The sequence below is a fragment of the Grampus griseus genome (assembly GCF_964374135.1).
Source record: "Grampus griseus genome assembly, chromosome: 6".
Taxonomy (NCBI): domain Eukaryota; kingdom Metazoa; phylum Chordata; class Mammalia; order Artiodactyla; family Delphinidae; genus Grampus; species Grampus griseus.
The window spans coordinates 7,496,731-7,518,829 of record NC_139000.1 but is presented as its reverse complement, the minus strand read 5'-3'; the positions used below and the strand labels follow the sequence as shown (position 1 = coordinate 7,518,829).

Below are 22,099 nucleotides of genomic sequence, written 5' to 3'. Positions count from 1 at the left end.
GCCCCGAGAGCCCCACGGCGGTCCCCCGGGAACCCCCAGTCTTCACCAGGCAGCATGCAGGTGACAGGCCTTGGAAGATCTCTTAACAGCCCGGTTGGATGTGCTCAGACACACTGGGGACCAGCACAACCAGAAGCTTGCCCTCTGCTGGCAGGACCCACTCCCTGTTCAGTGCTCACGGCACAGGACCCAGCGACAGAAGAAAAAGGAACACGCAAGAACAAGCAGTATGGCTAAATTCATTTATTCTGAAATAAAAAGTGAAACAGGAGTCGAATCACCCGGGCACAAACCCGTCCCCGCCTCCACCTTCTCTCTCCGACCTACGCTATCAATAAATAATTTTCCCCAGCCCCAAATATTTAATAGAAGGTCCTCCCCATTTACCAGCGCCAACCTCCAATGTGATACAGGGGGCTTCCCTACCTCCAGAATATACAAAATGTTACACAGTTACAGTATAAACACTGGGGAGGGAGCCCACCCCGCCACCAGCTTATGTCCTTGCCTGGCCTTGGTTTGCCCAACCTGCCCAAGGCCTGTGAGAGTGCTGCCCAGTTGTCTGGCTGGGCAAGGGGGAGGGGGGCACTTGTGCCCCAAAGTGCCTCTGAATGGAGGACTGCTTGGTGGGGGTGAGGAGACCAGCAGGGAGCCCCTGCTCCCCAAGAACGGCAGCCTCTTAAATAAACTACCTTTACTGAGCCTCCGGCTCTTTGTTTTTCTGGAACTATTAATAGCCCAGAGATCAAGACACAGCCCTGGCCAAGATGGCAAGGGGTCTGCACCTATTTGTCTCCCCCCATTAGACAGGGGGCTATACCCCTTTTCAGGGGTTTTTTTAGGGATGAAGGGGTGCCAGGAAGGAGGGACGGGGCAGCAGGTACGGACAGGGGCAGAGCGCCCCAGCCCCAGGTCTCCGGTCTTTGCCCGCTAGTGTCAGGCAGTTAGACCACCAAGATCTTCACTTCATCGTTGTCGTCAGTCTCGTAGAAGAAGGGGACGCAGGTGCTGCTACCCAAGACTGGGCACTCCTGGGGGTTCTGGATCTCGCGCAGCAGTTGCATGATCTGCTGCGCAGTGGGGTTCTCAGGGGTCGTCTGGCCCCGCAGGGCTTCCCCCTGGGTGGGGTCCACGTTGTCCTTGAGGCTCACCTCGCGGAGACCTTTGTAGAGAAAGAGAGAGGCAGGGCTCGGAGTGGTGTGCCAGCTCTCCCCTGCCCGCCCGCCGGTCCTCCCCGAGGGTGCTACTCACCACCGTGCTCGGCAGCACCAGGCTCCTGCGGGGCTGGGGGCGCTGTAGTGGGCTCACCAGCAGGGTTCTGGGCAGCCAGGAACTTGCCATACCATTCATTTCGCTCGCCCACCAGGCGTAATACCAGTTCCCGGAGCTCCAGCAGCTTCACCTGGAGGGACAGGCGCTCAGCACCTGCACCCCACCCCACCCCCGCCCACAGAGATGGTCACAAGGACCCCTACCTTCATTTCCTCCTTGTCCTGAGCCAGGCGGCTGATGTACTCCTCCTTCTCCTGGTGCCGCGCCTTCAGCACCGCCCTCTGACTCTGATAAAGGGCGATGTACTCTCCTGCGGGGAGCGGGGAGGGCGAACAGGGCTCAGGTGCGGGGCTGCCGCGATCCAGCCCTCGGCCCCCCGCCCCGGGCCCCCGCCTCTCCACTCACCAATAGTGTCTGTTTCTCCGGACAGCTGGATACAGCGATGCTCCAGCTCCTCTACCCGCTCCTTCAGATCCACTTTCTCCTGCATGAGCGCTGTGAAACGGCCCTGAAGCCACAACAGCAGGTCAGGGCTCGGCAGCGATCTGACCGCAGGCCCCCACCCTTCCTGGACCCCACTGGGGGCGACCCACTCACCTGCAGCTTGTCCATGGCCACCTGGAGGGCCTGGTGGGTCTCCGCAGGCACACTGTCCCCCCCGATCCCGGAGGCTGGGGCCTCCTTCTCCGCCCCGTCCTGGGCCGCGGCTGCCAGGTGAGCCAGACGCTGGCAGCGCAGCTTTTCCTCCTTCAGCTGCCCGCGCAGCCGGGCCTGCTCTTCCTCAGCACTGGCTAGGGCCGAGTTAAAAAATGCCACCTGCGGGCAAGAGGTGTGCGCATGCTTTTGTGGGGGATACTGAGGACCAGCGAGGGGCGGCGGGTGGAGGGATGCTCCTCCTCTCGGGGTCTTTGTGGGCATGCTTGTGGTTCAAGGATGACATGGCATCTGACTATGGCTCCCAGGGGAGCTTGGGGGTCCAGAGAAGTCAGAGGGAGGGAAACCACAAAGAGTGTCTGAGAGGAAGCACAGGAGGAGGTAGGAAGTAAGACAAGCAAGGAGTAGGAGGTCAGCTCACCAGCAGCTCTCGGCTGTCGAGCTCCTCCGGCACGCTCAGCTTCGGCCGGGGGGCCTCCTCATCCTTCTCCTCACCGTCTGGTCCACCTCCTGCTGGGGACACATGGAGGGGCCTCAGACAACCCGACAAGGCAGGGCGAGCAGGCCGGGAAGAGAGCGTGCCGCCCAGCTCTGCCCCTCACCTCACTCGCTGCAGGAAGAGGATTCGCTGTCCTAAAGGTCTCTTCTAACTCAATTCCATGCTGCTAAAAGTCCCCCTGCTCCTCAGGCTGGGTGTTCTCCCTGCGGGCCGTCCTACTTACCTTCCCCAGGCATAGCCATGAGGTTCAGCTGGGCTTGTAGCTGCCGGTTCTGCTGGTTGGCTGTTTCCAGGCGCTCCTAAGAGGCCAGGAAAGAAAGTGAGGAGGGACACAGGTTGCAGGCTTTCCCGTCAGGGGCCCAGCACTCCGACGCCCTCACCTGGGTCTCCTGTAACTCCTGGTGGGCCATCTGGACCGCCACCTTGCCCTGGACTTCCTCGTGCTGCAGCTGGTCCATGAGCTGCGTCTGCAGCAGCGCCTGCTTTTGCAGCCCCGCCTTCTCAGAGGCCAGCTGCTGATAGGCAGCCACGTACTGCTGCAGGTGGCTCAGGTACTGGTCCCGCTGCTGCTGCAGATCCTGAGTCTCCTGGCTCTTCACCTCCACCTGCGGGAAGACGCTGGGGGTGAGGACAGGCTGTGGCTCACTTCCGCAGTCGGAGCCCATAGACTGGGGAGGTTGGGCACAGACCCCTCTGCCTGAGGCAGGCACCGCGAGGCTCTGCTGGCTGCCCAGAGCCCCATGCCGCCTTCACCCAGCCCTCATAGCAAGCTTCTTTCTATCTTAACTTGAGGCCGCAGACGGGTGGAAAAGCAGAGCTCCAGCCAACATCTGTGAGGTGCACACTGAACGCCTAAGGCTTTACATGCATGATTCTCTAATCTCCAACACCTCTAGGAGGAAAATGATAACCTCCTTTTTTTTTTCTTTTCTATTTTTTTGGTAGCTCCACACCACCACGCAGGATCTTAGTTCCCCAACCAGGGATCAAACCCGCACCACCTGCAGTGGAGTCTCAACCACTGGACCGCCAGGGAAGTCCCGCTAACCTTTTAAGATAAGGAAACTGAGGCTTAGAGATGCGAGGGCTGAATCCAGGGCTGAACCCAAGGAGCTGGCCACCGTACACACTCTCTTCCCCTCTAATTAGGGGCTCGATGCCTCTAGCGGGGACAATGACCTATGGCCCAGGGCTACTCAACTCTGAAAATCAGAGGCCAGGGGGCAACAAGCAGTCACAGGCTCTGAAGGACTCTGGGGTCACCTGTCCTGGCCCCAGGTCCCTGGCTCCCCAGAGGCTGGTGCCTATCTCCTGGCCCTCCCGCTGGGGCAGGGCTTACCGTCTCCTTCAGCTCTCCTAGCCTCCCCTGCAGCTGCTCCAGCTCCTTGGCCAGCTCCTTCTTGATGTGCTGCTCCGAATGCAGCGCGCTGGTTATCTCCATGTTCTCATTGGACTGCACAGAGAGAAGCAATCAGCGGCCACCCAATGCAGCTAGAGACCCCAGAACTTGGTGTCTGCCACCCACAGCTCAGGGAAGGGTGGAGGCAGGTAGGAAAGTCTGCCCCTTCCCCCCATAACCCTCGGAGCAGGGCTCTCCGACTCACAGCGTGCCTTCGTGGGCACCATTTCACAAAAGGTCCATATCACCCATTTTACAGGTGCGAAAACCAAGGCCCCAGACAGGTTAAGTGCCTCGCCCCGCCCCCAGAGGACTTGGCCAGGGAGGAGGGCAGGCTGGCCGCGAAGGGCTGCGCACCAGCCTGACGAATCCATTCTGCAGTTCAGCCAGCTGCTCCTTGAGCTCGCGGTTCTGGAACAGCGCGCGGCTGATGGTGGTGCGGTCGCTCTGCATGCTCTCTAGAATCTGCCTGCGCTCCTCGGCCTGCTGCCCCCAGCACTCGGCCGCCCGCTCCAGCTCCAGCAGCCGCTGCTCCTGTTCCTGATTCAGGCGACTCAGACTTTCGTTGTCCTTCACCTGAGCCTGCAGCTGCTGTGCCAGGCTCTGCAGTTCCTTCTGTAGCTGTTCGGCCTCCGCCTGCAGCCGTTGTTCTACCTCCGAGGGCCCGGCTGGGGGCTCCTGAGGCGGAGGCACAGCTGAGAAAGGGAGCACACCGTCAGGGCCTCTCGCCTCTGCAGTCTCCAAAAACCGGGTTTTGTTTTTTTTTTTTGGCCACACCAGTGCGACATGAGGGATCTTATTTCCCCAACCAGGGATCGAACCCGTGCCCCCATGCAGCAGAAGCACAGAGCCTCAACCACTGGACCGCCAGGGAAGTCCCTCCAAAACACCCTCTTCTTGGTCCACAGCTCCTGATTCAGCCTCCTTGCCCCAAATCTTGGCTTCCTGGCTCAATCTTTCAAGACACGTTCAGACAGAGTTCCTCACATCTTTATGCTCAAGACCACAGTGGGCACTTCACCCCTTTTTTGCAGATGGGGACCCTGAGGCGCAGGGAAACTGCAAGACTTGCCAACTCCTGGGACAGACCTCTTTCCCTTGGCCACGGTGCCCTTCCATCCACTCACCTCCATTCTCAGCCACCCTCACCAGCGCCGACACAACCCTGCTCCCGGATCCCCTGGCCCTGGCTTACCCATCTCGGTCCTCAGTTTGGCCAAACTGGTCTCCAGCTCCCGCACCTGACTCATGCTGCACTCCTTTTCTTCCCTCAACTTGCCCATCTGCCCAAAGCATGGGTGGGGGGGTGGGGGGAGAGCACAGGAGGGGGTCAAGGCCGGGCGACCACCTCCCTCTCCACCCCCACCCTCTAGATACACACTTCCACCTCTGGCTGCACACAGCAAGTGTCGTGATTCCTATTTCACAGATGCCCAGGTGACCTGTCTAAGGAGGGGGGTAGAAGGTCACCTCTCACCTGCTCCAGCATCTGCTGCATCTTCTGCTGCCAAACGGCGTTCTCTTCTTTCATATTCACCACATACTGGTCTCTCTCTGCCTGCAGCTGCTTCAGAGAATCCTTCAGCTGCGAGAGTGGGCACAGAAGTTACCACGGGCTGTCTGGGGCCTCACCTGCTCCCGGTCACCTGGGGTCATCGTCCTCCCGCACCCCTCTCCCTGCACAATCTCACCCGCTCCACGTGGGTCTCCAGCTGTGCCTGCTCGTTCAGGGCCTGCTGTAACTGCTGGCTGCTGTCAGCGGTAGGTTGACTAGAAAACTGGATGGTGAAAAATGAGGTTGGATTTGGGAAGCCCAGGCTGCCCCACGCAATGCCCCCCAAAAGGTCAACGTACAACTCAGGGTTGTCCTCGTGTTATTAGAACCAGGTCCACAGGCTTTATTTTTACTAAATACTCATGGCTCCCCAACCACCCCAATCCAGTGTGTATCCTTCTCGACCCTTCTCCATACACACGCAAACACGTTTAATTAACGCACAGTGCAGTTGTGCTGTCACGGGGTGTATCATATATGGTTCTGCACCTTAATTTCACTTTGCTGCAAACAAGATATACTCAATTTCTGTAATGGTTACATAGTAGTCCAATAAATGAACATGGCATACTTTAACCGTACCCTTACTGAGGGCAGGAAGGCAGAGAATCACTGTGCATGCAGGAAAACTAAAGAGGAGGCTCTCTGAGACCTGAGCGCCCTGTCTACCTGGAGGCTTGGCCCCGAGAGGAAGGGAGCGGACTCTCGGGCTAGCCTTGTAACTGTCATCCATAAAACAATGGTTTTCAACCAGGATGCTTTAAAAATAAAACTAAAAAAGGCCTATCCCTGAGCTTCTGATTCCAGAGGTCTGGGCAAGGCCCCAGTTTTTCTCCTATCTCTAGAGGAGTCTATGGCAGGACCAGAACGAGGATCCAAATGTTCTGGCTCCTGGCCGGAGGCCACCCACAGTGACCCTAAGAGGCCCGGGCCCCGCCAGGTGGGGCCCGCACTCCCTGGGGCTCCAGGCCCACCTGCCGCAGCAGCAGCTCGGACATCTCCACCTTCTTCTGCAGCTCCTCCATCCCCAGCTGCATGGCCGCCTTCTCTTTCGCCATGACCCGCAGCTTCTCCTCCAGCTCCGAGGTCTGCTGCTTCAGGTCCTCGTTGCTTTTGCTGTGACCGGCGGTAGTGGAGGGAGGCGTGAGTAAAGAACAGAAAGGGTCACTCCGGTGACCAACCCACTACCTTTGCCACAGAACCACAGAACAGTTGCTTTGGAAGGGACCCCAGGATCAAGAGTCACAAGTGGCAGGCCACAGAGAGGACATGAGTGGCCTGAGGCCACAGCAGGAGTCGGTGGCACAGCTGGGACAGCAGAGCCTGGCTCTGCACGCATGCGAAGCTGTACCAGCTCCTCACCCGCTCCCTCGGCTCCTCCCCACTTCCCAGCCCTCCCCCACTATCCCTATCCTACTTGTTCTTGTATAAATCCAGCCTGAGGGCATCTCGCTCTTTGGTTAATTCTTTGTTGTACTGCAAACACAGAGAGGCAAGGTCAGGAGAAGGGAGGTGGAAGATGCAGACTAACAGCAGCAACAGGACGACTCCCAGCAACACGTCCTCACCTGGTGTCAGGCTTTATACTTTTTCAAAGCACTTCCAAGCTCACGTTCTCATTTGGTTTTAATAAGAACTCGGGAAGGGTGGAAAAGGCAGGTGGAGAGCTCTAACTCACGGCGGGCTCACAGGCCCAGGGACAGCAGGTAACACTGCCATCATTCTCACTGTTACCAGCCCCACGTCTGAACCTTTCCTGAACGCTCTCTCAGCCAACATTCCCATTTCAAGCTCACAATCACCCTGGGAGGCAGTTACTATTACTATCTCCATTTTACGGGTGAACGACACGGAGCGTTAGAGGTTAAATGGCTCGCCTAACATCACTTAGAGCTGGGACTCTTGAGCCATGTTCTCTCCCCGGGGCGGGACCACAGATATGATGGGGGGATTAAACTGTATTGTAATCTCTTGTTCATTTTTTGAATGGATGATACACTCACACAGCCCCTAACTCAGAAGGTGCCGAAGTGCCACGTCTCTCAGCCATCCTGTTCCTGTCCCCTGGCTTTTATGAATCCTTTCCCACCTGTCTTATACGTATTTCACACACGTACTTCTCTCTCTCTTAGCGCGGTAACGGATAAAAATACTGTTCTGAACCTTCACAGCCCGAACACCTAGCACTTGGGCCAGAGCCCGCTGCCAGTAAAGGGCAAGGCTGGCGCTCTGGCTGTGGGCTCGCGCCCGGGTTGCTTCTCACAATCACACAACTTTAAAGCAGCAACACAGGGCCAGTGCTGCCTTCTGGGCAGCAAGTCACTCCATGCTGCCGAAGGGACCTTTAGGCTCACCCCACCCACGTACCACCTCCAGCGGATGGGCAGACTGCTGGGCTCACCCTATCGGCCTGCTTCTGCTGCGTGGAGACGGCAGACAGCGTCCGTTCCAGCTCTCCCACACGCTGCCTGGATGACCGCAGGCAATTAGCAAGGTCCTCCAACTCTTCTGAAATGACAGCATGAGAAGGGAAGCCCAAAGAAGGAATCCCGCTGAAGGCCAGCCAGTGCGCCCCTCGGGCCGAGGGGTCAAAGGGTGCCTAGATTCCCACCTGCTTTCTGCCTGGCTGCCTGTTGGGTGTGAGCCAGAGCTGTCTGTAATTCCGTCTTCTCAGACACCAGAATCCCTATGGTCTGGATGTGGACCTTTGAGAGAAAGGGCAAACAAGTGCTAAAAGCAGAAAAGCAATGTTTCCTGGGGGCCGTGAGGGACCCTGGTTCAGCCCACTCACCTGCAGCTGTTCTCTCAGAGCCCCTTGTTCCTTCACGAGCTTCTTCTCAAATTCCTTCTTCTCCTGCAGGAAAAGAGAAGAAACAGCTCTTACTGGTAGGCAGAGGTGAAATAGCAAAGGATATAGCCCCCAGAATGTCATCACTGGCCCAGGACAGGCCCACCGATGAGAACAGGTAATTGGCCACCCCGGGAGTAGGGGATGGGCGGGGAGGGGCAGGGGGTAGGCCCCCTCTTTCTCCAGGCTGCCAGCAGGCAAGAGGAGAATGGGCCTCTACATCTGACTCCTCCCCCAAACCCATCAGCCACGGGAGGAGCAGACAAAGAAATCGCGTTACTTTTTCCAGTCGATCCAAAGTTTCCTGTTTCTCTTGTTTCTGTGGGGAGAGTCATAGGAAGGTGACTGAGATTGTCCCCCTTTCTCACGATCCTCAGACCAAGGAGGAGGGACGGGCAGGGGCCAGGAATGGGTTAGAAAGGGAGAGTTCATGGGGACATAAATGGATGAACGCTTCGTAAGCTAAGAGACTTTGGGTCTTGGGAAGTTTTAATCACGGCTACAGTAGTGAGAGTCTGGATCTGATTCCCTTGAAGGGACAATGACATAAACCTCTAGAAATGGAGTCTGAGAAGGTCAGACCACCCTCTGCCAGCTCACAATATGGAAGGGGGCATTCATTCACTCAAGGAATGTTTCCTGAGCACACACTGCAGGCCAGGTTCTGTTCTTAAGAGCAAAGATATGGGAACGAAAAGGACCTTTAAATCTCTGATTTTTTGAGCTTAAAGGAACCTTGGACACCCTCTAATCCTACCTCCTCAGGAAACTAAAGCCCAGAGAGGACAGCTGACTTGTCCAAGGTCCAAGTTGGAACAAATCAGGGGCTGAGTCAGGGCTGGGACACACCGGTCAAGCTAGTGCTCCCCCTACAGGCAACAGCCCCAGGGCAAGCGTGGGGAGGACTCAAGCGGGGGTCTCTGGAGAACAGAGTAGGCAAAGAGGGCAGCCACAGAGAGAGCCATGCTGCGTGCCGTGCTTCGGGGTCCCTCCAGCTGAGACCTAGGCCCCCCTGCACCCCATTCTCCCTTGGCACCGGGGTCCCCAGCCCCTTTCTTCAGAGCCCCAAGGTGAGACTGGGGCCCCATATTGGCAGCGTGGAATCCGGGGACAACGCTGGACTCTTACCAATTGCTCTATCTTGCTACTGAGTTGTTTGTTTGTTAGATTGCTGGAGTCCATGGCTACTGATAGTTCTTGGTACCGGCTCTGAGGCGCATGCAGAGAGGAAGAGGAGGACTTGGAGGAGGGGTGGGGGAGGCAGAGAGAGCGATCACTAGGGTTGGGGGGTGTCTGGGCTGTGTCAGCTGGTAGTGGGGCACCCAGCCCCCGCTGTGGGAGGAGGGAGGTGGGGGCAGGTGGGGGCTGGCCTGCAGGGTCACCGGGCCACAGTGCAGGCCCCCTTACCTCCAGATTCTTTATGTCAGTACAGGATGCTAGACCCTCCCCGTTGATGTAAGATGGAGACTAGGAGAGATGAAAGGGTTCACATGGAAACGTGATCTATCCCCCTCAAGGCCTAAGCCCTCCAACATCTTCCCCATCGACTGGCAACATTTCCTTTTCTGCCTAACTTGCCACCCGCCCCTTAACTCCTTCCTGTGCCAATTTCTCCTCGTTCTTAATTCCCCCTTGTCCCCCCCTCCCAAGCAGCTCTCATCTACAGGATAAAATGATGTAACCAATCTCATGATCCAACCCCTTCATTTGGACAGCGTCAAAGAGGAGACTCAGGGCTTCCCTGGTGGCACAGTGGTTAAGAATCCACCTGCTAATGCAGGCGACACGGGTTCGAGCCCTGGTCTGGGAGGATCCCACATGCCGCGGAGCAGCTAAGCCCGTGTGCCACGACTACTGAGCCTGCACTCTGGAGCCCGCGAGCCACAACTACTGAGGCCCGCACGCCTAGTGCCCGTGCTCTGCAACAAGAAGACAGCCCAATGAGAAGCCTGCGCACCACAACGAAGAGTGGCCCCCGCTCGCCACAACTAGAGAAAGCCTGCGTGCAGCAACAAACACCCAATGCAGCCACAAACAAACAAATAAATAAATAAATTTATAAAAAAAAAAAAAAAAGAGACTCAGAGAAGTAATGACTAGCTAAACATCATCCAGCCAAGCTGCCTGGTCCCAGGACCTTCCCTTCCTCTTGGGAACCTCTGTCTCGGTTTCTTTCCGTCATATTTTCCTTCCCTCTCTAGCCCACTCCGGGCTCCAATTTTGGGGGTGGTACCTCGGACACAAGACCGTTGAGCTGCTGAGATAGCTGTCGCAGGCTCTCAGTGGATGAGAAAGATCTGAGGATGAACACAGCAGTCAGGGGTGCAGGAGGCTCGATGGGAAAGAGGGGGTCACGGGCAGTGGCCTAGGGATTGCTGGCCCCGCGGGAGACACTCACGTGCTTTCGTCAACGGGACTAGAATCATTGTCAGCATCACGGTTCTGTTTGGAAAGAAACGTATGAATCGGTCATTCAGTTTCCAGTAAGAACCACCCATGGCGCCAAGCTCATTCCAACCGCTTTCCGTCTGCCCGCACCTCAAGGAGAACCTGCTCTTGGCCTCCCCCACCCCAGTCCTCAGGAAGGGCGCCTTGCTCTAGGAGCCAAGCTACCTGAAGAAAGGGGAAGAGGCTCCACGGTAGGTCCAGTCCTCCAGGAAGGAGGAGGGGGTGAGCACAGAGTGGGGCAGCAGGCCAAGGGGGAAGAGGCACGAACCTGAGTTGATGCCATGCTAGTGACACGGGGGGGACTAGCACAGGGGGAAGGGACACCGCCAGGTGACACGGTGTCATCAGCAGACGGTGTAACAGGAGCGGCGCGGTCTTTGGGCGCCTGTCACAGAACAGAGCAGGGGGTTAGGGGGCCACGCAGGGCAAAAGTCGCCTCACTGCCATGAATGGAGGGGTGCAGAGCGGGTAGGACAGGTGTTGCTGCAGTCAGAGTGACAGTCACACATGCTGGGAGCCACTCTGGGGGGTGGCTACGGCTCGCCCAGACCTCGGGCCAGTCTGCAGCCTTCCGGGACTGCACAGCCTCCTTCGAGAACACGAGGGCCTTGTTCTCCCTGGAGCTCAGCTCCCTGGCTGACCTACGGCAGCTACAGCAGGTGGAAGGAAGGTGTGCCAAGTCAGGGAGAAGCAAGGCCCTGCTCTTCCAGAAAGCCAGTCTGTGCCCAGAGGGCCCCTCACCCGGGGCCCCACGCTGGGCAGAGGGTGGCAGTGATGAAGGAGCAGAGCGATCTGCCTCTTTCTTCTTGTTCTCCCTTCCTTCCTTCCCTCCTTCCTGCAACTACTGGTGTGTCTCCATGACTCAGGCCTTTGCTGGGAAAGAAGCTGCCCAACGAGAAGGCTCTCCCTGCTCTTACAGGTAAAAAGAAAACCATGGCCACTACCCATCCCAACCTCCTGGCTCCAAAACACCTACCCAACCAAGAAACAGCTGAGAAACCAGAGGTAAGACGTCTACGCTTTGACTCCTGTCATCCTGGAGAACAAACGTGGGATTGAGGGCCAGGAGCCATGGAGAAGTTCTCTCTTGGCCCAAATGGATCCACTTGCTTGACCAGAGCCCCACTCGGCCTCTCTCCAGGCTCAGGCCTGACACTTACTCCAAGCCTCTGGCTCAAGGGATCTAATGTTCAATAGGTGAGATGGGGAAGAGGGCTGATAAGCCAAAGCTTGACGAGGGAAGAGCACCGGGGAGCCAAGGCCTGGCCAACGAAGCTGAGTCTGGAAGGAAGAGGCTGCACCTCTCTTGGGGGAAAGGGCTGCCTGCTCTCTGGAGCCTCAGCCCTGGCCTCTGAAAACCCAAAGCTACTGCCCTCCTTAGAGCAAGCAGCACAGAGCCTGGGGAGCTGAAGATGAATCAAGCTGTTTGCTTGGTGACTGTCCACGCTGTGACCTTTGACGCCAGAACCTGGTGTTGCCTTGTCAACCTGGACTACTGAATCTAATAGGTAAGAGCAGGGGTTCAGCAGCTGGCTAGGCACGAGACTTTGTGGGAGGGGAGCACACTCTTAGCCAGGGGCCCTGGCGAGCCCTGGGTCCCTCCTGGCCTCTTGGGTGCCCACGGATCCCTAGCATTAGAAACAAGAAAGCTCAGAAGGGGAAAAAAGTCTTTTTCTGAGGACTTAAATATACTTAATATGACAATTTTGTGAGCAACCAAGTTATTTCATAATTTTGAGTCATATAGCTAAGTATGGAATTTTAAAAAACATTGTCCACTCCCCTCCAATGTCCCATTCCATTAAAAAAAAAAAACGTTTTTGTTCTATCCACTAGTCCTCAGTTCTGGAAATGTCATCAGCTCTGCCCAGGATACTGCAATCACAGGCCTGCACTACTAGAGCAGAAAACTTAAGTGAGAAACAATTATTGATATAGAGAGGATTTTAAAACGACAAGAAGGGAATATGGGGATCTGGGTCTTCATTTCCAGGAGAGCAGAAGGATGCGGGCCCAGGGTCTTAGAACAAGAGTACAGATGCACAGCTTCGGGACTCCTGTAGGCCTGCGCTCCCCTCCGTGCCACCCAGCATCTCCTCTGAGTCAACAAGGTGAGTCACAGCACCTGGACAGACCCGACCGACTGGGCATGAGCAGTCCTGATGATTGAAAGACTCTCTAAGCCCAGCCAACAGTTCCCCGTCCCAGCCCCTCTCCCCGTGCCCATCTCCAGCAGGACCTGGCCCCCTTCCAGCCCTACTCCTCTAGCCTGGCAGATGTCCCCCAAGGAAGTTAATTAAGGAGGAAGTGACAACATCATGTCCGGAGGAGGTCATCTCCTAGTCCAGGGGCACCCCAGGCTCCCCGCCTTTCTGGAAAGTACTCTGCGAGCTCATAATCCTGGCTGTTACCTGTATTACACCCTCTGCCTGGGACTCCCATTTCCCCTACTCTCAATGTGGATGACTGCTACCCACCTCTAATCTTCAAACCGGCCTCAAATGCCACACCCTCCAGCCTCGAGTCCATTTAGAACCAAGCTCTGCCTTGTCGAGCATTTGGAATATTGCCATATTCCAAATGTTTCTTTCATCTGTTTTCTACAGCCCCTAGCAACATGCCTCTGCTCTCAAGGGCCCACTGAATATGGTTAAATGTCCAGTTAATTTTTAAAAGAGAATAGGGGCAGAATGTCCTGACCACTCATGCGTTTGGTTAACCTCACATCCCTTACAGATAGCTCCACTGAAAAAAATAACCTCAATCCTTGTAACTATAATGCAAACTCCTTTTCTCTTAACCCTACATTCCCTACTGCCAAACCAAAATGAACTGATCAACTCAAAAAAAAATCACCAACTACTTTGTGGTCTATTGGTCTTTTGGGGTCAGATGCCCAGGGGCCAAGACTTGAAGGTTTGGTTTTATTTAACCTCTCCTAGTTTGATAGCACCACGGACATTCAGACTGGAGGCTCAAAGAGCCCAAATCCCACACACCTGCTCTGGAAGCTATTCCCAAGTTACCTTTAACCTCCAAGGAGCATCTCACCTTCTCCAAGACGATAAAAGATGGGGGGGGGGGGTCAGGGGGGAACCCAATCAACCAAGCAGGTGAAAAGCAGACATGAACAGGCCCAGGGTTAATGACAGCAACATAAAATAAGCCAGAGGCCAAGTATCCCCCAAACCAGAGAAGCCTCAGGGCATGCAGAGCTGGGAGGGAGCAAGCCAGAGAGGGGGTCTCGGCACTGCCTCACCTTCCACTTGTCCAATGGGGGGATCGCTACCCCATTGGAGCGGTTAAGGTCGGACACCAGCACCTTCAGAATGTCCTGAATCTATAGGAGGCGAAAAGGGAAAAACAAGGGCAGGGAGAGAAAGAGAAAAGTGGCTTAGAGAAGCAAGAGAGTCAGGGAAGGAAGAAGAGATGGGTTCAGGGCAATGGAATGCTGGAAAAGACAGAAAGGGATCAATACCACAGCCTGTGCCATTATCCAAACAGCCACTTGCTGCCTTGCCAGAGGCAGAAATCAAGGTAAACAGATGGAAAAGTCCCCGGAACAATGCAGTCACATAGCTCCTTAGGCCAACAGTGCAGCTCTTAATAGCTTCTTAGACCCTCAGGCCCAGATTTTTAAAAACCAGACTTCAGAACAAGGGTCCGCTTGAACAAAGTGGGCTACAGCTAAAAAATAAGTCTGAAAGACAAGGATCTGATCCAACAGTGTCATCTTACAGATGAGGAAACTGAGGCCCAGGGGAAGAAGTGATCTTCTTGAAGTCACCCAGCAAGCTGGTGGCAAAGATGGCCTTGAAACTCAGATGATCTCCTAATCCAAGGGACTAGGGACTCTCCTCACCACACCCTGGGGTTCTGTTGGTGCCTCTAAATGGAGAGCCTGAGGACAAGAGGCTGTTCTCACTGCCTGGCTTCCCACTGAGGACGGGGCTGAGGAAGATCACCAGAGCAGTAAGTCAAATAGCAACTACTCTTTACTGAATGTTTACTCTGCACCAGGCCCTGTATTAGGGGATTGTTATAAAAACCACAACAATCTCATTTAAACTTCGTAAGTGTAAGACAGTATTACCCCAGTTTTACCAATGTGGAACCAGAGACCCAACGAGCTTAAACAATTTGCCCAAAACCATATCCCCAACAGAGGGAGAGGTAGAATTCAAACCCAAACTTCTTAGCCAATATCTGACATTTCTTCCACAATCTTAACCACTGCCCTCTCCTGCTGTCCCTTGAGCACCCCATCCCTGGAAGGTGGCAAGACTCACATCCTCAGGTGAAGGACAACCACCAGAAGTGGTTTTCTCCGGGCTACTGCCATTCTTGATCTTTCTTTTTTTCTTAGCTGCTGCAGGAACACCAGGGCTGTTCTTCTGCTGATACTCCCTTAACTGCAAAAAGGAAAAGCAGTGAGGCTCATGAGACCTATAAGCCCCCTATATTCACATCTTACTTTACAGTTTACAGGAAGCAGAGGTGGAAAAGTAAACATTTAATCAGACATCAGGGTCCTTTCTTACACCTCTTTTAGAGCTGCACACCACTGCTTCTCAAACTTTTACATCAGTGTATCCTAATGGCAGAAGGCAGTGAAGGCACACACCCCTAGTGAATCTGGGAACGTAACAGAAAGAGGACAACCCAAACACCATTTCAGAGAGAAGTCTATTATAATCTTACAAATCTATGCAAACGTCATCCCTAAGCACATTAATATAAAAGGCTTTTTCTCTCTTAAGAGAATCAAGCAAAACTGATGCTCCAGTCCCATGTTTATCCTGTGGCACTCAGGGCAACCCATGTTCAGATGATGATTTGGGAAAGAGTCCCAGCTGTGAAGTTCAGTTTCACGCGATCTGTTCCACAGAGGATAAGCAGATCTCACTCCAAAGGAGCACTGAATGACGGGCATTCTGGTCTCAGAATCACAGCGCATTAGAATGTAAGGTAGAAGATTCAGATTAAAACTGTGAAAGTCTCTCTGGATAGAAACCTGGGAAAAAACCAAACTAAACAAAGCACATTCTCCCCACTGCCACCCAGAGATATTGTCAATGTTTCGAGATCACTGGCTTTTTACGCTATCGACACCAAAGGATGGGGTACAGTCTAGAGTGAGGGAGCCTGAAACCCAGGTGGGACCTAGGTCCCATAGTCCCAAGTCCCCTTCAAGCTAGAAATTTGTGCTGCGACCAGAGAATCCGGAAAGAATGTGAAAACACAGGGGGACTGGGTAGTAAGATCAAACACCGGGCTCGTGGCGGTAATGACAGTTCAGAGGGGGATTATGACGTAACTACTTTCCACTCCTCCCTACCGATGCCCGAGTCGCCGTTCAGCGGTGGAGGAGGGGAACGCAAGGCCAGGACCGAGGTCCTTGAGACCGGGAGCCCAGGGAACCCAGGAGGTCCGGTTCTGGGCGGCAGGAGGCGAGGGCCGAGCCTGGTGCGGGAAGCCCCCGGGGTCACCGGCCCAAAGTCACCCCGGGGTGACAAGCGAGGGCGGGGGCTGGGCTGCCGGGGGGCGGGACTGGCTGAGAATACTTTTGGAGGGGGACGCCAAGGGGCGCCGAGAGGCTCGCCCCGTGTGCCTCGAAGGCAGCACAGACTCTGGCCATGGCCCGGCCGTCGGAGGGGTCTCGGGCTGGGTCAGGGAGCCGCGACCCCGCACGTTTTACCTTTTTCTTGGCCGCAGCCAATTTGCTCTGTCGGGTTTCTTCCGACATCCCGGGACGGGGCGGGGGAAAGGGGGGGGGCCACATCAGCACGATCCCGGCAAGCACTGCGGAACTGCTTCCGGCAGCCACAGCGCCGCTGTGAGACGAAGCCAAAAGAGGAGGGACCAGGGCGTTACTAGGCCGCAGTGGTTTGAGCAGAGCCTCAAATCCCTAATCCTATTAGTCGATGAGAAAGTTGAAAGGGAAAGAGGCGTGGCTAAACCACAGTTTACCAGGAGGGACGGGGGAAGGCCTAATAAGACTGCGTGCGCAGCCGCTCTCCTTGTCCACCTGGTCGACGAACGGCGGGGAAGGGCGGGGCCGGATCTCGCAGCGTGCTTACGTAGCTATAGCTCTGTGGAGGTTCGGTGTGCGTCAGAGAACTGCGAATACCGGGCGGACCTGAGAGGCCGCTTCTCCGCACCCGCCCTGGACCCTCCGGCACTGCAGAGCTCCCCGAGTCAGGGGCCCCGGACCCCAGGGCTGAGGAGGTGGGCGAGGAGCGGACAGCAGGGGGAAAGCACATCTCCTCCCAGTCAGTTTTCCTGACTCCCCGAAGCTCTGCCCCAGACTTTTCTCTCCCCAGGGATCGCTTCCAGAGACCACCCCCCCGCTTCCCCTGCTCCACATCAGAATCTCTCCTTCCTCCAGGATCCCTACCCCGATCCCGGGAGCGTTATCTACCCTCTTCCCAACCGGATCCAGTCCCGGTCTCTGTACTTCACAGCAGTTCCTCCTCTCACACCCTCACAGTACCCCTCTCCTCCCAAAGCGGCCTCTAGGTCCAATCAGCCTTTTTCCCTCGGATTCCTCTACAGGACTCAAGCAGGACTTTCCAAAAGTTGCCGCGGGGCTTTCCGATCCCCTGTGAGTATGCTTGTGCCCCCTTCCTTGCCCTCCACCCTGCAACCCCACTGCTGCTCCCAGCCCTCCTCTCCGTCCCCAGCAGCAGCTGACCCACCCCCAGTCCTCTTCAAGGTCTTCCCCCAGCTGACCTCATTCTGCTGAGAAACTCTAGGTCATTCCTCAGTCCTTCCCCATCTTTTCCTCCTGCCCACCAAGCTTCAAAGAAGAAACAGCGTCCTGTACTTTGTCAGTGGTACCCCCAGGCTCTCCAGATGGGCTCTGTCTCTCATCCTTCCTGACAGCACCACAAGTGGCTGGCTGGTTTTGTTCTTTTCACACCACTATCCCTCCCTCACCCATTCTACCCACATGGAAACCACACCGTTTTCCTCAAATACGTGTACTCTCTCCTGCCTTAGGGCATTTCTAGTCTGGAAAGTCTGGAATACTTTTTCTTCCAGCTTTTTGCCAAACTGATGCCTACTCATCCTTTAAAGTTGAGCTTCCTCAGAGAAGTCTTAGGCCCACTTCGGGCTCAGGCCAATAGCCTTGTTAGCCACTCCCCTGGAACACTGTACTTCAACTTCAAAGCGCTTTTCAGACTGGTAGTTAGTTGATTGGTTATTTGTCATTCACTCATTCAATTTGACGAATTCATTCGAAATAGTGCTTACTATGTGCCAGGTACTGTTGTAGACACAGGGCAATCAGCGGTGAATAAAACAGAGTCCCTGCCGTCATGGTGTTTACACTCCAGTGGTATAAGGCCGTCAGTGAAAATAATATTAATGAAATATACAATATGTCAGGTGGTGATAGATGTTAGAAAACATCAGGACAAAAGGATAGTGATTGAGGTGTGGCCATGTAAACGGGGTGGTCAGGAAAGGACTTTCTGATGACGTGTGACCTGTGAGCAGAGCTTTAAACGGAAATTTCTGGAGGAAGAGCGTGACTGTTGGGGGTTCTATGTCTGGGACTAGGCTATACGTTCCGTGAAGGCAGGGGGCCGGGCTTGATGTCTTATCCATTGCTGAACCCCTGGAGCCTTTGCCATGGTAGCTAGTGTTTACTCACGATGTGTTGACTGACTGGTTAAAATCCCCTGTCCTAAGAATGGGAACCACGTCTTCCTCGGTCTCTTGTATTATACAGTTGCTCCAACAAACATTTCCTGAAAATTAGCAGTGTACCAGGCACCGCCCTTCACAGCTTGTAGACGCAGAAAGGACAAAGATGAACTGTAGCCCCAGGGATGGCTTTTGCTACCCAATGCGATTATAAAGCCAGTGACATCATAGACTTGACAGGAGAATCCAAGATTCTCTGGGGTCAGATTGGGAACCAGGATGGGCCCTTTAGTTAAAGTTGGGTTTGGCTGGGAGTGAAAGAAAACCCCAAATAATGGTGGCTTCAGGGACCAACAGTCATCAGGGACCCATAACCTCTATCATCCAAGACACCAACTCCAGCATCCCTCCAGCTGGTAAGAAAGAGGAAGGCTAGAGAAAGGCATGCCCTTTCCCTGGAAGGACAGTTCCCAGACATCGCATATGCTATTTCTAGTTAAGTTCCACTTGCCAGAACTTAGTTATAGGGCCACATCTAATTCCAAGGGAAGCTGGGAAATGTCTTATTCTGGGGTGGAGGGTGTCTATTACCAACCAGAAGCAGGGAGTGGATATTGGGGGATAATGTGTAGGTTCTGAATTGTAGATAATTGGTCAGTCTGGCTTATGACTCTTTGTGCCACGCAGCGGCCATCTCCCAAGTCTGGCCAGGCTGATGGGGCCAGCGAGGATTCTCTGCACCTTGACGTTCAGAAGCTGAAGGAGAAGAAGGACATGCTGGACGAGGAAATCTCCCAATTAATATCTGAGTAAGTCTCTTTGGCTTCCTCAGTGTGCTTAAGATAACTTTTATTTTTTTTTTTGGCCATGCCACGCCATGCAGCTTGCAGGGTCTCAGTTCCCTGACCAGGGACTGAACCTGGGCCATGGCAGTGAAAGCACCGAGTCCTAACCACTGGACTGCCAGGGAATCTCTAGATAACATTTAACTAGTGCCCAGTAACTGCAACCTAGCTTAGCATAAAAACAGGACTGTGCCAGGAATTCCCAGGAGAATAAGGGGACCTGGGAACTGGAAAGCCATGGCTCTCCCAGTCTTTTCTGGGGCCCACGGTCTCTACCTCTGCTTCTGTCCGCACATGGGCTCTGTCCTCCCTCCGCAGGTGGGGTTTTCAGTGCCCAGGGGAAGCTGGCTCTTCCACAACTCCTGGGTTTTCCCATGCCCTTTGCTCCAGTCACATGGCACAGACTGAGCAGCCTTTGAATGTGCATGTCACCCTTGAGGGGATCTGATTAGCCACTCATGTGCCCATCTGTGAATCCCTTGGCTGTGACCAGGGTTACATAGTACCAGCGTGGCTGAGGCTGCCTCCCTAAGAGTACAGGGAGAATGTGCCAGGAGTGAGGGAGTAGGCAGATCTCCTGCCCTACCTTAAGCTTCATGAGGGCAGGGTCTATCTTGGCATCACTATCTTAGTTCCCAATGCCAAGCACCCAGTAGGCCCTTAGTGAACATTTGTTAAATAGATGCCTCGTTACTCTCTGAACCTTGGAGCAGCTTTCTCAACGATATTTTCTCTCTCTCTCTCCCTCTCTCTCTCTCTCCATTTCTCACCCCAGAGGCTACAGTGTCGATGAACTGGAGGACCACATCTCCCAGCTCCATGAGTATAATGACATCAAGGATGTAGGCCAGATGCTGCTAGGCAGACTAGGTGAGGGAGTCCCCATGCCCCAGGGGTGGTGGGATTTTGCTCCTGGGCCTTCTAAACTTACCCAACCCCCCTACCATTCTCAGCTGCCACGCTCCCTGAATGCCCTCCCCCTTCCTGGCCACCTCGCGAAGCAGCTGTACAGCTCTTACCTGAGTGCCTGCGGTTTTTCCCTCGGGTATAGAGCCTGCTTTGGAGCTATAGGCAGGTTTGAGTCTGGGCTCACCCGCCTGCCTGAGGACTAGGGTTCCCAGTCCTCCGGGGCCTACTCAGACCAATGGAGACCCCAGCCTCGCCTCAGGTGGCCGACATGCTACAGAGGCAGAAAGTGCAAGGGGAACTCTGTGGCTTAAAGGGGTATTTTGTTCCTGCTCGAACACAGTCTCACTATCTAGAGGGCCGAGCCGAGACACAGGCACCTGTGTGTCTGAGCTGGCTGGGACAGCCCGCCTTGGAGGTGAGGAAACGTGTAGGTGGCCTTGGTTCCATCACCTGGCGTGGATCGGTGGCCACTCTGATGTTCAGCCAGCAGGGACCATTTGGGACAGTGCCCAGAGCTGGGCTGTCTGCCCGCTGGCTGCCTGAGTTGTAGCTCTTGTCGCAGAATTGCCCATCAGCATCCGGGATTCCACGGCAGGAAGGGCTTCTCCGTGTGTCAGTGGGGAATGGGTCTCAAAGGAGGGGAGGGAGAAAACAGAAGTGGGTGGAGGACGATCAGGGCCCAAGAAGAAAGGAATGTGAGGGGACTGTCGCCTAGAGGCCAAGGGGAATAAGCTCTTGTTTCGACAGAACCCAGTTTGAGACCTGTCCTTCCAGGTCATAGGACCTGGAGCAGGCGGAGTGTCCTCTTTCATTCATTCAGTGAGTATTTCCTGAGCACCTACTCTGTGCTACTCAACAGGGTATGGGGACATTTTGGTGAACCAGACACTTGAGTGTCTCCATTCTCATGTGACTTACGTTTTGGTGTTGGGGTGGGGGAGGGGAATGGTCAAGAAGTAAAGGAACACAAATAAATGAATTATAAAATGTGTTAAGTGCAGTGAAGGAGACAAAAGACAGATGGAAAATATTGAGGTATGAACAGGGTGGCAGGTGGGGATGAGACAGGGTGATCAGGGCAGGCCTCTGAGGAGACCCCTTCCCTTGGGAGGAGAGAAGAGTCTGTGAGGAGGCATGAGGAAGGGCATCACCAAGTGGCAAGGGCATGCACATGGGCCAGGGTTTGCAGCTGGCCACTGATGCAATGTGAGTGTACACTTACACTTTCAGCACATGACTCTTGCTGCTGCTTCACGTGGGTGAGGGTTAAGTGAGTCTAGTTTGGAGGGACCAGACAGGGCCCACCGTGGAGGAGCCTGGAAGGGGTAGCAGGAGGGTTATCTGGGCCAACTAGGGGAGCAGGAAGAAAGTGCTGGAGAGGGTCCTGGGTAGGCCAGGATTTTGGCCATTTTCCCTCCTACTTCTCCCACTGGACATTCTTCCTTCCTTCCTTCCTTCCTTTCAGCTGTGATCCGAGGTGTCACCACCAAAGAGTTGTATCCAGAATTTGACCTGGACATGAATGACTGAGCTCACAGCCCCTTGTCCACGGCCCACTGGGAGAGGCCGATGTGGACATGAGAAGCAGTGAAAGCCCAACCAGAGCACCTACAGGCTTTCCAGTGAGAAAGTGTCAGAAGCCCTTTTCTAGAGAGCCCAAGCCGAGTCAGGAAGGGGTGTCCCCAGCCCTGAGGTTCCTGAAATGTTCCAGTGATACCTGTGTATGTGTATGTGTATCCTGTTTGTAAATAAACATATGAGCGATTTGGGTGCGAATCTGTATGATTCCCTCTCCTCTGATAGCCCCCGATCCTACCCTGGAAAAAGAGAGCCTGCCTTGGATTATAACAAACTTCCATGTGCCAGGCACTGTACTAAGTGCCTTATATCCATTATCTCTTAGTGCTTCAATCCATCCTATGAGGAATTAGTATTACTATCCCCGTTTTACAGATGAGGAAATTGAGGCTCAGAGAGGCACAGTAACTTGCCTGAGGTCACACAGCCAGTAAGTGGC

The 22,099-nt window shown here is 54.7% G+C and overlaps 2 protein-coding genes across 5 annotated transcripts; one reads left to right on the top strand and one right to left on the bottom strand.

Annotated features, from left to right (window-relative positions):
* Positions 1–94: 94 nt before the first annotated feature.
* Positions 95–16,465, bottom strand: GOLGA2 (golgin A2). Of its 4 annotated transcripts, none has more exons than XM_082655863.1 (27): positions 16,374–16,465; positions 14,965–15,087; positions 13,935–14,015; positions 10,944–11,060; positions 10,626–10,669; positions 10,461–10,524; positions 9,635–9,694; positions 9,356–9,436; positions 8,508–8,546; positions 8,171–8,233; positions 7,991–8,084; positions 7,781–7,887; positions 6,797–6,855; positions 6,354–6,495; positions 5,516–5,602; positions 5,302–5,409; positions 5,020–5,107; positions 4,182–4,519; positions 3,765–3,878; positions 2,806–3,030; positions 2,649–2,724; positions 2,348–2,439; positions 1,870–2,088; positions 1,678–1,780; positions 1,476–1,582; positions 1,252–1,402; positions 95–1,162 (listed from the first exon to the last, which is right to left on the bottom strand). In XM_082655863.1, exons 1-27 carry the CDS (start codon positions 16,455–16,457, stop codon positions 945–947), a joined length of 3,084 nt encoding a protein of 1,027 aa, XP_082511989.1. In that variant the 5' UTR covers positions 16,458–16,465; the 3' UTR covers positions 95–944. The 4 variants fall into 4 exon arrangements, with proteins under 4 accessions (XP_082511989.1, XP_082511990.1, XP_082511992.1 ...); XM_082655864.1 differs by having other exon boundaries at positions 2,348–2,436; XM_082655866.1 differs by lacking the exon at positions 10,944–11,060.
* Positions 16,466–16,599: 134 nt separating this feature from the next.
* SWI5 (SWI5 homologous recombination repair protein) lies at positions 16,600–21,839 on the top strand (the record flags this gene model as incomplete). Its single annotated transcript, XM_082656277.1, has 6 exons — positions 16,600–16,625; positions 16,727–16,903; positions 17,231–17,279; positions 19,016–19,137; positions 19,949–20,043; positions 21,548–21,839. The coding sequence occupies 6 exons, from the start codon at positions 16,600–16,602 to the stop codon at positions 21,610–21,612; spliced, it is 534 nt and encodes a 177-aa protein (XP_082512403.1). The 3' UTR covers positions 21,613–21,839.
* Between the last annotated feature and the right edge of the window lie 260 nt (positions 21,840–22,099).

Coding starts and splice junctions, on each gene's coding strand:
- GOLGA2 (XM_082655863.1), bottom strand. CDS start 16,457: ATGTGGCCCCCCCCCTTTCCCCCGCCCCGTCCCGGGATGTCGGAAGAA. Junction 6,496..6,796: donor CTGGATTTATACAAGAACAA/GTAGGATAGGGA, acceptor CGCCGGTCACAG/CAAAAGCAACGAGGACCTGA. Junction 1,403..1,475: donor AGGACAAGGAGGAAATGAAG/GTAGGGGTCCTT, acceptor CTGTCCCTCCAG/GTGAAGCTGCTGGAGCTCCG.